General features: G+C 37.5%; 1 protein-coding gene across 1 annotated transcript in view; it reads left to right on the top strand.

The window, feature by feature from the left end:
- The window catches only part of LOC122815059 (peroxisomal succinyl-coenzyme A thioesterase-like), a 621,446-nt gene that overhangs the window by 497,335 nt on the left and 107,513 nt on the right, over nt 1-16,598 (top strand). Inside the window, exon 9 of the mRNA XM_044087303.1 lies at nt 14,924-15,004. Coding sequence (XP_043943238.1) covers nt 14,924-15,004 — 81 coding nt within the window. The remainder of the gene's footprint in view (nt 1-14,923; nt 15,005-16,598) is intronic.

The raw sequence follows: 16,598 nt of genomic DNA, 5'->3' as shown, positions 1-16,598 counted from the left end.
ATGCTCCCAGTCTATGTTTGGGTAGTTGAAGTCACCCAATATAATGGTGTTTGGAGAGACCTTCATATTTTCCAGTGTTCTCAGGAAGGCCGAGTGGGGTTCCTGGGTTTGGGAGTTTGGTCTGTAGCAGGCTATAAACTGGAAGGCAGTTTTACCCACTGTTAGTTGCACATGGATGGTCTCTGATGCTTCGTGCTTTGCCACCAACCTGGAGGTGTGGGTATCTTTGAATATCGATACTCCCCCCTCCTTTTGTGGTTCGGTCCAAGTTTTGGGGCCGAAAAGCATGGTATGAGGTATAACCTGGTAGTGCTGGGGTCCCCTCGGGAGCCCTGAACCAGGTTTCAATATCGATGTTCTCCATGCTAAGGAGAGTTTTGAGTGCGTGCATCTTGAGGTTTAGACTTCTGGCGTTGAGTAGCATTACTCTTAGTTTCTTATCCCTTGTGAGACCTATGGAGGTGGGTTTGTCTTTTGAGCCTTGCCTAAAAAAGGCACTATGGGGGTAGCAAGAGCCTTTGCTAATATCCGAAAGCCCAGGTTATAGCCCCTATCAAGAAACTGGGAGGTGAGATCATCCCTGTATGTATCATATGATGATTGCTGAGAGCAAATGTGTTTTATCGTCATATACTGAGACTTTGGAATATTCTTACATATGTGAGGAGGATAAAAGCTGGTGACATGGAGAAAGGAATTATACTCTGGGTATTTGCGGTAAACCTCAGAATGCAAGGTATTGTCACTTTGTCTGACTAATGCATCCAAAAATGTAATGCTGTCCTGACTGTAGTTTACTGTAAATTGAATTCCCCACTTGTTTTCATTTAAATAGTTGACAAACTCATGAAGATATTCTGAACCTGATCTCCACACCAACCAGCAATCCTCCAGATATCTCCTCCATATGTCCATGTCCTCCAAGAATATATTATGGGAGCTATCATAGATGATCTGCTCTTCAGTGTAAGCCATAAATAGATCAGCATATATAGGGGCAAAAGAAGCCCCCATAGCTGTTCCCTGAATTTGTAAATAACAAGCATCCCGATATAAAAATACTTTCATGGTAAGAACATGTTCAGCTAATCCTAATAGTAGCGTGTTCAATCCCAGTTTTGGAAAGCCAATATTCCAAAGCATCAATACCTGCCCAATGAGGGATGTTGGTATATAGGGCAGTTACATCCAGGGTGCAAAGTAACCATCCCGGTTCCAGTTGTGACTCAGAAATAATCTGGAGAAATTCAGTGGTGTCCTGTATATGGGCACGTACCAACTTAAGAAGGGGTTTAAGATATTTAGTCAAGAAATGGGATAGTGGTTCCATCAATGAGCCTCTTCCAGAAAAAATAGGCCTACCAGGGGGATTCTGTGGGTTTTTGTGCATCTTGGGGAGAAAATAAATATATTGGGAAAGGGGGTCTGGCACAGATAAATGATAAAATGTATGATTTGTAATAATTCCCTCATCGTAAGCCAAAGAGAGAAAAGCATCAATCTGTTTCTTAAAGGTCGGGGTCAGTTTCCGAGGTAAACACGTATAATGACGTCCATCTGAAAGTTGCCTCAAGGCTTCAGCATTATATTGAGACCAATCTTGTACTACAACCGCCCCTCCTTTTTCGGCAGATAAAATAACCAAACCATGATTATCAGCCAATTCCTTGATGCATTGAAGTTCAATCTTTGAGAGGTTATTCGAACCAACAAAAGACGCACTAGAATAAAAATAAATATCCCCAAGTACACTGTTCTGAAACAATTGGACAGTAGAATTCATAGGTGGTGTAAAGGTAGATTTATGGTACCTGAATTCATCCTGAATCCCATGGGAATCATGATCTTGAAAAAAACGTAGGTTAAGAGTTCTACAAAAAGCAATAATGTCATTAGCAAAACTGTCCTCAGGAACAAAAAAGCCAGGTATAAAGGTTAATCCTTTATTCAAAATATTCAAATGCGCAGATGACAACTCACATGTAGACATGTTTAATACTTTTAAATTGGTTGTTTCTGTGCTAACATTTTCAATAACCCTTCCATATTGTCCGACCCATTTATGCTTCCTGCCCCCCTGCTTTTGTTTATATCTAAAGGGACATTATTATTCCTTTTGGATGTTGGGGATCCTGTGGTACATTGTGCATCAGACTCAAAGGACGAAGATGAATCATCTCCAGTAGATTCATAACTCATGGGAGACGTTTTCTTAAGAATAGATCGTGGTCGCTTTTTCCTAGACACATATTTAAATGGTTGTTGCAACCTAACATGTTTGGCCTTATATTTTGAGAATGGATCACCACTCTCATAATCAGCAAGATCCCTCAAAATTTTCTTTTTCTTCCTTTCATTTAAATTTTCTTCTAAACTCAATAGATCACTATTGAGTTTCTTAAAATTCAAGGTATAAGTAGGTTGACCCTCAAATTGTTTTATCGATTCACACGTGTGATATCCTGTAACTCTTGTTCAGTAGTCCTTTCATAATGTCTTGCTAGGATCTCCACAAAATTCATGGTAGCCTTATGTTGGGCATCTGCCCAAATCTTAGTCAATGTGGCATCAATATTATTTACTAAAGGCTGCACCCAGACGGGTTGTGGGAATCTTTGTATGACTGCTCTATCATGACTACTTTGAGTGTCTTTTGGAGAGATGGTCTTGCTTACTGCTTTTTTGTGACTCTTAGATCTCAGTCTGTCCTTCATTTCAGGTGTTTCTGTGTTCTTTCAGTTTGGTTTGCTCAGGCATTTCTGAAAATACTGCTTTATTTCTTTAGAAAAATGATCTTGTTTCCTGCTTTTGTACTGGTGACAAGGATTCCTACTACTTTGGTAGAGATTGCATGGTTTCTTCTGAAGGAATTTTAGCTTGTAAGCTTTCCGCAGAATTTTCTACTTATTTCACCAGCTTCAAGATATTGTGATAGATTTGCTTCATTTTTTTCCTTTGTTGGCTGTCTAAATTTATAGTTCATTGCATTTAATCTTTCCATCACCTCAAATGGCCTGTGACATTTAGCCAAAAATGTATTTGCCATTGATGATATTCGCACTAGTGCCTGACTTTGAGTTAAATTCTTGATGTCAGGCATTCTTATAAAATTTTTTTCGATTTTCCTGGGCTCTCTGCATGTGCTTCCTTATCATGAACATGGCCAGCTTTACCCTGTCATATAAAGTAACAGTTTTCTATTGTGTTTGAATGGTGCCTTTTCCATTCCCCCCAAGATTTCCTTGGCAATGTCAAGCAATACTCTCTGTCTACCATACAAAAACCTTGTGGTAGCTGTGATTGCAAACAGTAAGCAGACTGACTAGTCCAAGTTCTACGATCTGCATCAGTAACTTTTTTTGATATAGATTTAATTGTTTTAGTAAACTTCTCTACTAGTCTATCAGTCTGTTTGACTTTACGTCACCGATGCAACTGTTGCAGTAGCTTTGACATAAGCAGAGTACATTCGTCATCAGGTATCTCTTTAGGAATACCCATGCTGAAGAATAACATTTCCAAATCTGTGGCAGTAGCATTAGCTTTTTCTAAAGACACTTCTGGAAATTTGGTAGCATAGTCCAATATGACTAGTATGTGCTGCCACACATTGCTAGAGTTTATAAGTGACCCCAGAGTGCTCATAGCTGTACATTCAAAGGGTACTTCTGTGATAGACCTTGAGATCAAGGGATTTTTATATCCAGGATTAGGTGCAGTTTTCTGGCATTCTCAGCCAGAAGCACCAGAATTCTCTCTGTCTCTATCATTAGTTTTGGCCTGTAACAGCTGCCTAGTACTTTTGCCATAGTTTTGAGCTTTCTCAGATAACCTCCTAATGTATCTATATGGGTTAGCTTTATCACTGATGCCCTAGAAGATTTATGACACTAGAAACTGATGCAGAATTTCTTTCCTTTCTTTACTATATGTAACAGATAATCTTTGACTCAAAATGGAGAAAGAGGTCAGCTGTTCCACTGGTGTACATGGGTAGAGCCATGACTACATCCCAGTCAATCCAGGTTTAATTAGCAGCTTAGGTGATGTAGAAACAGGGAGGAATGGGAGTGCCAGTCCCAGTTGGGGAGACATGGTCCAAAGAGGGGATTTGCCATCAGACATGATTGATGAGCATGAGAGGCAGGGCAGGGAGTGTTTAAGGCAAATAATGAAACCCTCTGAGGATGGAAGTGAAGACAGCTGAGTCCCCAATACACCTGTAGGATCCATGACTGGCCCTAGCAATACTAGAGTAAGTCTTAGGGGTATGGAGATGAGCTAGTAGACCCTGATGGATGTGGGGCACTGAAGGACGAGCCATTTGGATGATATCACAAGTGGGAACAAAAAATGGGATAAGAATTAATGGGAGCATCTTGTCCACGATCTTCCAAGGCAAGTTTAGTTATGTTCTTCCACACCCTTAAAGTATCGTCTTCCTCTTATGCATTTTTAAAGTTTGTGACTTGTCATAAGTTCACTTACTCAGTATTACTTTCTATAGTTATTTGTCTCATGATGGAAAGTGTAGCTTCTTCCTCTAACTATTGGCATTGCAGTTTCTTCTTTATATTCCCCTGCATGGGAGAGTTGTAAATAATCTTTTTACTGTCTCTGTTATGGGAGAAGGCCTTCTAGGGTTATCTTTTCTTTTAGATTGCTCCCCCTTTTCCTTGGACCTTATGGCTGCTACCCAATATTTTTTCCATTCATGTGTTGCCATTATAAAGGTTATATTGCAACAACGAGTCACTAATTTTTATTTCTGCATTGCAGAAAGTTTGTCTGCATTTGAATTTTTTGCTTGATGCTAGCATAAATAGTCTCAGAACTCACCTTTAGTACTTATTTTGTTTGGCGGGTCAGCTTCTATGTCTTGTATGTCTCTGTACTGACTTCTGTTTATACTGGTTGTTGTCCTCAGTTTCATATTAGTTCACCTTCAGCATCTATACTGATCTCTCTCTCTTAGAGTTGTAGGCTTCTGCTGTCTGTCATCAGGGCATGCTTCTGATAATGGACATTATCACTTTTTTTATTGTATAACCACAACCAAATTTTCTCTTTTTTCATACATTCTGTACCAACTCTTTTTCTCCTGCCACCCCTCCCCAGTTCTTATATTGAATGAGTGTACCAAGCTGCTCTTCCTCTCATCTGCATGTGTCAACCTGCTACGCTACAGTCTTACTTCTCCCATGTTTCCATAGTGCTTTAAAATGGGGAATATCTGTCTAATATTACAGCATGTAATATTATAAAATGATAATCAGAGGTTGCAGCCATAGGATGTAGCAGTTTTCCTGTAAATGTCTGAATTTTTACATGTGTAAGGAGATACTTTGTCACCTTGAGTGCATGTTACCTCCACTTTTTGATTCTTATGGTTCCACACTAGGGGACACTTGACAAGGGAAAACATCCATCCATAATCTAGCAGAGCTCAAACATCTTTTCCTTCCAAAAATGTATGTTTCAGCAACTTACTATAGCAGTAACATGGAGAAACAGGGCTGACTATGTTATCATAGCTATAGTTTTATTATACTCCATAGGAACATGCTTTTCATTTTTGACATTTCTGTCAGTAGTATTAGCGGAACAGAACTTAGCACTGTGACTTCACCCCCCCCCCCCAAATTTGTAACAGATTAGCTTATTACAAGCTCCTGTTTGTTTCAGCAAGGAAAGTACATTTCTTTCTGTCTTTTGAATACTGTCAACAACTAGTAAGCATACTACTAAATTTACTAGCTTATCAGAATTTTTGGGATCATTTTCTAGTACCTATTTACATGTATTGGTAGGCAAAGCTCATTTTAACTGTTGTCAGTATCTCTAGCATTTCACTTTATTGTTATCATTTTCAAGTCAAAGCTTTAAATCTTCCTTACTGGTTTGTGTGTTAACAATTTGGTTATAAGATGTTATTGATTATACCTCAGGGGTGATACCAGCTCTAACCCAAAGTTCTTAAGTGTGTCATAGTCCACATGATCACTTCCATTCATGTCCATATAATTTTTCAATGACTCTGCTTTCAGCTGAGATGATAGCTTTTTCGCCATTCTATTTTGTCAAGTTTTATATGGTGGCATAGTGCTGAAGTGCCACCATTTAGGATTACATGCCATCTTCTCTAGTTAGTTCCTTCATAAATGCTATAGTTTTAGTGTTGTCATCTGTGATGACCAGCACAGATAGCTGTTGCTATAGTTGCAACAGCTTTTGGTCAGCCTCTGCCTGCAAATCTGCAAGTCTCCGTAGTATGTTGTACATAACTTGGGTTCACAAGGAAACCACTCCAAGAACAGAACACTTACAGTAAATCAAAGATTGAAGCAATACTAATTTCACAAACTTTAATCATACTTTGACTTAGGAATGGGGTCCATTCCTGTCATGGCATTAGAAAAAAAATAGAGAATTACTATCTTAAAATCTGACTTTCATTTAGCAACAGTTGTACTGAGGGGATCTGTAAAATAGCAAGTGATTGGTCAGATGCCTGCATTCTCTGCCAATATAAATCCAAGGTGACACTGGAGGCAACACATATATAAAAGCACATGTTTATGTAATATTACAATAAATTAAAATATTAGCCCACTTGATTTTGTAGTTCCAGAATAAAACAATCTGTACCTCAGTAAATTTCACATAAGAGTTCAGACTACATAGTCCCTCTGAGTTACAGGCTGTCTTTTAACCAAAAAAAGTCTACTGCTGCAGGCCTATCCCCCAATTTTCACCTCTAAAAACAGATACTAACACAAGACATAACTGCACAGGTTAGCCTTGACTGGACTCTCTCACTGTCTCGCTCCATGCTTCCAACGTCTTCCTTCAGATGATCCTCCAATGAAGAACTAACTTCTTGGTTTGCTGCTTTCATATAACCTTGTAATATACCACATTAATTAGCAATTAAAGATTTCTTTTGTAGCTAACTATGAGAATATTCTAGAAGTCCGTACTGTAGTATTTTCAGTATGCATTCTGTTCAGTCAACATGCTACTGTGCTAATTTTCCTGCCAGCTGCTTCCAGTAGCAATGTACTATTCTGTTAAGTGCCAGAAATCACAAAAATGTGGATATATGGCAACTAAATGAGAATGGTAGCATTTTGTTGAACAAAATATTAAAATACTTCAAAAGTACAAAGTAGTAGATTAAAAAAAAATGCAAAGTAAGTGTCTGTACAAGGAAGCTACACACACACAAATCATTAGCATAGCAAGTATTTTTAAGGGGGGGGGGTGCAATCCATCAGTTGTTAGCAATTCCAGTTTATTTAAACTGAAAAAAATGACATCAACAATCCTATATGTTCCCTAGATACTATAAGAATAGTACATAGCAAAATTAAATATAAAGGGTTAATTTAGAAGTAGTAAATGTGCTGGAAAAATAATAGCTTACATTTACATATCTTGGCATCCACGTATAAGGAGTATGTTGTTGAGAAACATAATTTGTAAAACAGCTGCGTGCAGATGGTGGTTGGAAGATGATTAGACAATGTCAGCAAGATAAGGATATGCAAAATCAAGGACTGGAACATCAACAAGATAATGCAAGAACACCGAGTTTCCAAGGACTAAGGAGTTTCCAAGGACAGTCATAAATTAGAAGAAACAAAAAGAGACTGTTTTAACACCAGATTTTGGGAAAAAAATCAGACTCTGTATAAATGTGTGTGTAAAAATAAGCTTTGAGAATTTGCCATAGAGAGCTAAAGGTATTCGCATGCTGCAGAGCTGAAAGTAATTCTAACAGTAAAATAGCTAACTTAAGCAGTTGGTCTCTGTGTATTTATTGTACTTGGTACAATACCGTAGCTAAGTAGTTTGTTACAGTACAAAGCTAAATACTGTGGCATGCATGTGTGCAAATGCAAGTAACTAAAAGAAGTAAATACAGCACAATATAATTTTACAATGGTGAGTCACAGTTGACGGACTGCATGGTTTCTCGTGACTACACCTTTTTATTCAGTTAGCATGTCCAGTCGCAGTGCAAATGTTTCCCTTTTTGTTCTACCCTTCGGGGAAGGATTCAGTAGCAGAACTGCTGATCTCTGCCAGTTCCACTGGTCTTCATAGAATTCCGAATCTGCATCTGCCAGTTTCGTCTGATTGTCTTTTTGGGAGAATCGACAAGGGACTTTCTACGTTTTCTCAATAGAAGATTTGGCCACCTTCCACACACAAACTGGTAATTCTCTTTTTGTTTCTCATTCTACAGCATGGATGCCATAAAGGAGAGGAGTGCTAAGTGTAAAACTACTTTTCAAGTAGACAATAATGATAGTCCAGCACTTGTATGGTTAGGTTTTAAAGACTGGTATAAACAAAACTGTAGTACATGTATGTAGTACTTTACTAGGTAAAGTTGATGTCAGTTCTTTATGTAAATGGATTTTTACTTATGATTGGTACATGTCTAATATCAAAGTTTGTAAGCATCAACCGGGGTGTGTGTTTTGTGACAGTGATGACAAATCTCTTTGTCTAGGGTGCTATAGAAAAGTCGTCACACATCAGGGATAAATCCCTGGACAAACAGCCGTTATCTTTTTCTATATATACTGATCTGGAAACCCTCCACATTTCACCTGTATGTACTGTTGAGACCCTTTTAAAAGACATTTCAGATTTTAAAGATAAGCTCTTACAAGACCCAGATATTGATTTGGTGACTCCAATTGGAACAGTAAGCAACAAAAGGAGTTGGAAATGGAGTGGAGAGCTTGGAGGCTCAGTTAGAGATGCTTAAACATAAGGATGAATATCTTCAAAATTGGGAAGTAAAGTTTGAATTGTTTAAACAGAAACTACATGCATAGCATGACAAAAATGTGCTATGTCAAATAATGGAACAGAAATTACAAGTGTGTAAACAGCACCTAGAGGGCTTACAGCAACAGACAGAGGAAGGGCTAGAAAAGGATAAAACATTTAAACAAATGCAATATGATCTTGACAGACACACAATAGCTTCGTGCACTAGATGAAGAGGTAAAGGGTTTGAGAGACCATCATAAAGAATTGGAAACCGCGGTATGGGAACATGTTGGGCAGGCTGTACATATTATAGGGGCAGCAAACCCTGCTGATTTATATCAGCAATCGAGAGTGTTACAAACCCTTCCCAAATGGAATGATAAAAAAAGGTATATTTTACAATATGTTGGCTTTTGAGGAATGGGTTAGTTACATGGCAGGTGCAGATGCGTGGAATGATTCTTTGACCAAATGTTTTTGAGCATTTATTCCTAAATGTTTCAGAACATTTATTCAGCTAAAGAACTATCCTGTTAACACTTGTCTGCAACGTATGGCAGCAGTGTTACAGGCATACACACAAGGGCAACCATTAACCACTTGGTTGTTAGATCATTTCAGTATTACCATTTCTGACAAAATGTTAGAAAAAGCAGACCACTTTCAACTAGCGTTTCAAATTGTATTCAATAAATCTGACAGATATGCAGGATTAAAAGGAGTTTTAATAATACTAATGACTGTCTGGAATTGTATATGCTGCCAGTTTCGAAGAGTTGCAGTAACTCAGCAAGTCATTGTAAATATGAACAAAATGGTAAATGCTGTAAGTAGCAATGCTGCTGTAATGAATGCAGTCTTTTCTTTAACAGAAGTTTAGTCAGTTCCCTTAAAAATATTAGAAGGGGGAACTGTAAGAATAGTACATAGCAAAATGAAATATAAAGGGTTAATTTAGAAGTAATAAATGTGCTATAAAAATAATAGCTTACATTTAGATATCTTGGCATCCATGTATAAGGAGTATGTTATTGAGAAACAGAGTTTGTAAAACAGCTGCGTGCAGGTGGTGGTTGGAAGACGACGAAAAAGAATGTCAGCAAGATAAGGATATGCAAAATCAAGAACTGGAACATCAGCAAGATAATGCAAGAACACAGAGTTTCCAAGGACAATCCTAAATTAGAAGAAACAGACTGTTTAACATCAGACTTTGGTGAAAAACATCAGACTCTATATAAATATGAGTGTGTAAAAATAAGCTTTGAGAATTTGCCATAGAAAGCTGAAAGTATTATTCACATGTTGTAGAGCTGAAAATAATTCTAACAGTAAAATAGCTAACTGAAGCAGTTGGTCTCTGTGTATTTATTGTTGGAACAGAATGGTTGGAGAGACAAAATCAGCTTAGACATTTTGTAGATGATGTTTTTGTCTTATGGAAGGGTAATGAATCTGAGCTTAATGAGTTCATAGCATATTTAGAGAGTACCACCTCATTTCTCCGTTTTACTGTCACACACTCTAGAAAGGAAATATATTTTCTAGATGTTAGTGACTCAGGAGAGAATGGGATTCTCTTCCAACCTGTATAGGAAGAGCTGCTGGAAAAATAGCTTATTGAGATATGACAGTATGCATCCGAGATATACATTTGGTAATATAGTGAAAGCACAGTTATGCCGAGTGTCGAGAATTTGTACAGAGGATCCTAATTTTGAAGAACAGGTTCATAGTTTGGAAAGACATTTTTTCGATGGGATATAATGAAGAATTGGTGAGAGGGACACTTGACCAGAGAAAGATTTTCAAAAGGGGTAGGATGTGTCCTTGGATGGGGTCACGTAATGGAAAGGGCAGTTCTGATACTACTCGTGCCACTGTTAATGATAGACATGACACTAGGATTATGTTTACATATAGCAACAATATACATGGTGTCTGTGAAATAGTCAGGAACAATTGGAATATTTTAAGTACTGATGATAAATTGAGTGGGTTGTTGGGGCAAGCTCCCTTGTTTGGTTTCAGGAGAAATAAAAACCTTAAGGATATTTTGTCTACAGAACATGTACCTAGATGGAGGCCAATTATGAATAAGGAAAGGACAGTCCCTTGTGGGTCATGTAAGGCTTGTGAGGTTATAAATAAAGCAGTGGATTTTATACATCCTGTTACAGCAAAATAATTTCATTTTAAAGCCAGGGCGACTTGCAGAACCACAGATTTGATTTATTTAGCTGAATGTCAACAATGTGTGAGTTTTTATGTAGGAAAAACGAACTGTATGTTTAAGGTTAGAATTTTACAGCATTTATCCTGCATTAGGACAAAGAATCCACATAAAGCATTGTTCAGGCACATAGATCAGAATGAGGGGCATTGGTTTAAATTTAGGGTCATTAGGAATATGTACAGAAGTTTGAGAGGGGGGGATATGAAACAGACTGAATTAGAGGAGACAAAGTGGATAATTGAATTGTTGACTCATAGAGCACCAGGGCTCAATGAGGCAGTCTCCATGAGACCCGCCTTAAAAAAATAGGTGGGTGCGTTATTAGAGATGATTGGATACAAGATGGTTTAAATATTTTCCCCTGAGTAGTGTAGGATTATCTGAAGAAGGGTTAGTACCTGGAAGCGCTGAGTATTTGACAATTGTTTTTACTGAAGCTTCTTGGAATTTTATTCATTGATCTTATCCATTGACTTTGTTTTTATGGATGTCTGTGATGTGTATTAAATTTTGGAACACAATGGTGGTCTGCAACGTTTTATTTATTTTATTTGGACTGTGCGGTGCGTATAGCAGACCTTTGGTGAGGTCCCTACATTTTGTTCTTTCATATATTTGGTTTAGTTGGAAATAATTTGCAGCCAAATGCAAAATTAGACAGGAGTGGATTTCAGAAAGCCACTAGTAAATATAATTCAGTTATACACTAGAAGCTATGGCATGAGTACAGAAGATGACTGTTTCAAGTCTACATACATTATTAGATTGTGACATTTCACAGGCTTGATTGCATTCATCTCATCAGATGTCATTGGAAATTACTGCAGTGGATTTCTGTAGTGGGAAAACCCTTGCTTACTACCCAAGCATGGGAGCTTTGCACCTTGTACCCTTTTTTCATATATGTCCTTTGCCTCCCAGTTAAGTAAGTCAGGCTGAATTAACCCATTTTTGCACAGGTATCCATTTTTACATTTCATGCGGGCTAACTAAAGAGAATAGTTAATTAACAGCATCAATAAGGAAACTAAAAGAAGAAAAGAGAATTTATCAATTTAAAACCACAAAGGCTGCAGTGAGGGTTTATATCAGTCCATCGAAATGGCTGAATATCGAATACCAGATGTTCAAACTGTACAGTTCGAACACTGGTAATCGCGAAGCCGCAGCCCACCAAATTCTTTCCCAGGGAAAGAATTCGGTGGGCTGTTTCTGTGGTTTTGTGAGTATCAGGACTGTGTTAGGAAGTTACGGGTCGAGTTCAGGTAAGTGTGCGATTGTGTGGATGTTAGGGCGCTGGTGAGGTGGGTGTGCGATAGTGACGGACCTTAGGGTTAGGATTTTGAGTGTGTGTGTGCGTGTGTGTGTGTGTGTGTGTGTGTTTCTTGGAACAGCGATTTGTTTCCCTGGGAAAAAAAATCGCTGTTTTAAGACTTTGGTGTTTTTGGAGTTAGTGGTTTGAAGTTCGAACATATGGTGTTCGAACTTCGGATGTTTCGATGAACTGATATAGACCCCTGCAGTGATTATTGACCCTTTGTTGAGTTTTATATAAAAAAAATAAATGAAAAGGAAGTGGCCTTAAAAATAAGAAAGTTGTTCTGGCAAATGCTGATGTGCTCCGCCAACACTTTCCTGGTTCCAGTGATAAACATAAATTCTGTAGTCTATGCAGGAATGCTGGTAGCCATCTTAGTTCTTATGTTATATAAATTAATAAATAAATAAATATATGTGTGTATGTATATGTGTGTGTATGTATATATATATATATATATATATATATATATATATATATATACATATACACACACACACATATACAGGGCGGCCACGGTGTTGCAGTGGCTAGCATTGTCGCCTCACATCAAGAGGTTCTCCAGTTCGATCCTTGGCTGGGGTGCCTCCTGTGCGGAGTCTGCATATCCTCCCTGTGGTCGCATGGGTTTCCTCTGGGTGCTCTGGTTTCCTCCCACATCCCAAAGACATGCTGCAGGTGGATTGGACTCTCTAAATTGGCCCTAGGTGTGAGTGCACGCGTGTGTGTGCCTTCTGTGGAAGATTGGGCGCCGGGCTGGCAACTCGACACTGTAAAACTCCACTGCCAATCACGAACAGCAATTAAAGAATGAAAGTAGTCTCATTAAGCAGGACAAACAATGAGATGGACAGGATGCATATAATTTGTTCTTAATGCAGACCTGGCAAAACTCTCTTATGGTGGCATGGGATGTTCTAAACTATTTTTTCTGATTGCCAGAGTACAAATATAATGAGGGAAAAACGGTGACATTATCAGTAGGATATAATGATGAGGACAGAATAGGGTTGCCACCTTTCCTGTATTTTCCCAGACTATCCATAAATCAGAATAATAGTCCTATAGTTGGGAAAACACTGTACAAACTCCAGTGTTCTGCTTAACTGCAGAAACAGAATGCTGTATTTTGTAATTTTTTTTAATGAAAAACTTCATTAATGTAATGCACTGAAGTCCAAGAATTATTATTTTTTTAATGAAAAACTTCATTAATGTAATGCACTGAAGTCCAAGAATTGTTAAAAAAAAAAAAAAAAAAAAAAAAAGAGAGAGAGAGAAAAGAAGGCATTCTGCTTCCTGCTGATGTACTAGCTGACATCAGGAAATGGGGAGGAAAGTAGGCAGAGTGGGTGCTTTAAATGGTGGAGAGAGGCAGGGCTGTGGGCGATGTAAAACCCTAGGGCAGATAAAAAGAAACTGGAGTGAATGTGGATAGCTCTCCAGTTCATCCATTTAGGAGTTCTAATCTTCTGCAAAACTGCTACATTTGAATTTTTTAAGCTAGAATATAACGCCTGAGGCAGAAAATTAGAGTAGAAATAATTTCCAGAATAAGCAAAACCAGTAAAGCAGTGGATCTTTCCTGTGCATTTTACATTATTTACTGGAGTTAGTTGCTAATCCATTAGCCATTAAAATGTAAAGCATTCACTGTGAGAAAAGTATCTTTTTAGTATTTTATATTTTATTTTCTGTGTGTCATAAATATGGCTCCTGATTTGAGTTAAATACTTGGTATTTATTTACGTATTTGTTAACTGGGTAGGTAGGCTGGTCCTTGATGCCTTTTCATCCATGACACCTCAGTTGCAATAATACAGAGGAACTCAAAATGTTACAGGGTATTGCAATTACTAAAGCATGTAACATGTTGTGTCATGCACCATTTTGAAACAAAAATCTCAGTTCTTAACTTACAGCTAAACCTGGGAACTTTAACTTGAAGATACTTAAAAAAACTTAGATTTAGTAACACATTTTAGTGAAAACATACGAGAGGCAACATTGAAATAGATTTACATATATGCAAAATAGGTTATGTACAGTTGTTTTTAAGAAGTACTTTATGCCTAACTTAACATTTCACTTCGGCTGTTAAAAACTTTGACCAGTTTATCAGGTGTGTAGAGTTTTCCTATGTTCCTTCTTCTTTTTCTTCATAATTGTACTGGCACTATACCTCTCAACTGAACAGATTTTTGCCTCATATTTTTGGTCTGTTTATCATAAAATTGTGTTTTTTCTGGCTGATAGTTGGTAGATCATTAAGGGTCGAAGTCAGAAAATAATGACAGACATTCAAGTTTCAAGCTTCATATCCTTCAGAAAATCTGTTATTCTATCAATTTTCTAAGTTTGTAAGAGCAATATTTAAAAAGTGTCCCTATTTTTAGGCCTTTGCCCCCCCCCTTTATTTATGGCTTTGTCCAGGTTTTTTTGCTCTGAGGGTGAGGGTATGATTGGCTCTCTAATCTGCCAATCAGTACTGTGTGTAATGTAATGCAAAACATGAGGTCTGATGAATTGGTTGGAAATACCATGAACATTTGTCTAGATAACTGTATTTTTCTTAACAGGTTGGAAAGATAAGGTGTCCAGTGCTGCTGATTTATGGAGATGATGACCAGTGCTGGCCAGTCACAGAGGCTGCAGATGATGTGAGTGCATTGTTTTCTGTTTTTAAGACTTTTTACTTTGTTAGAACTTGTTCAAAGTTGTAGAGTGAGTTCTGCAATGGCCAAACAAGATTTGTACAAACAGTTTACCTAAGCTATAGTTTCTTCTTTTTGTTATCAACATGCTATCCATTTTCTAGCTAATATGATTTAAGGACATTCCACCAGAGAAATGGTAGCCGTTTGTGCATATTTCTTTAAAGTGTTCAGTGCTGACCTTGTGCAGAGGCTGACTATACATCTGTAATGTAGCACTATATGCAGGATGTGCTATCACTGAGCAGGGATTCCTTCAGAAAAGACATTTTTAGGGCATTTTGTCATAAACAGTTCCCTTGACCTTGTCTGTCTGGTTCCCTGTTTTGCTTTTAGTCTTTCTGTTTGGGATTATTCATTCTCATCTGTCCAGTGTACATAACTTTTTGAAGTAAAAAATAATTATAAATGAGTCCCTAACTTATTTGTTTATGCAGTTTCACCTATGTCTCTCCAACATAATCATCATCATTTGCATATTATGCTGCTTTTGTAAGGAATGGTCAAGATTTTGCAAAGCAATGGTTTATGCCTCATGGTTGGCTAACAGTACTGTCACTCATCCGAGTCCACTTTTTTCCAACTTGCCATTGCTGATGGTCTTCATTTCTTAGAGATAGTCTTGAAAGCAAAAGAACTCTTTTATTAAAAAGTGGTTCATATAAATTCTTCAGCCTCTTCTGAGCAGCAGATGAGAAACTGTATTTTTATGTATGTTTAATAAAATGTATTCCTTGGTGTGTGCACATTTAAATTATAGAGTTGTGTAACACAGCTATTGAGCTGTTGAGTTGATATGGCTGTTTTGGTGCTAAAATATTGTTTATGTTGTATTGTAGGATATTTTAGTCATCTGGCTGTCTTATATTGTTTTTGTCCAGAGACAGAAAAATATAACAGGATTATGGTTGTGGTTTGCAGCTCTTGTTATGTTCCCCAGAGGACATTGATAATAGGGATGTTATTTAGTTACCAGACTTGCTACAAGTTAAATTTATACTTCATTTTGGTCCCAGCTGTTTGCTCATTCTTTCCTGCTGTGGTTATGTGATAACAGTAGTGCATTTTGAGAAACAGTATACCTCTAAAATGTAGTTTGTCTGTGAAATTGTATGATTTATGTTTGCAGCAAGTTTGACACAGCTGAAGTTTGACAAGTATTGATTAAGTGAAGAAAAATAAAATGATGATTAAATAATGTCTGTGGACTTTTGGTTGGATGTAGAACTTGTTTCATAGCCCTGAACTTTAGTTACCTATAGCATTTCTTGAACAAATGCAACTCTGTATACCTTTTCTGTGGTAAAATGTCTTAAGAGCAGTTAATTTTTTTAGAGAAATAATGATTACATTGCTATTTCTAGCCATGTTAGCATACCTACCTTGAATTTAAGTACTTTGTGTGCAAACATTTGTTTTAAAATAGTGTGCGTTTTGTTTTCTCTAAGTTTACCTTCAATCTTTTGTCAGAAAATGCCTGTTCTGCATTTCATACCCATCTGATTCGGGTATTGACGCTAAGTCTGAAGAATTAGATGCC

This window comes from Protopterus annectens, chromosome 11.part0, assembly GCF_019279795.1.
Source record: "Protopterus annectens isolate FY-2018-M chromosome 11.part0, PAN1.0, whole genome shotgun sequence".
NCBI lineage: Eukaryota > Metazoa > Chordata > Ceratodontiformes > Protopteridae > Protopterus > Protopterus annectens.
Note: the sequence above shows the minus strand (reverse complement) of the source record. Positions and strands in the feature narration are given on the sequence as shown.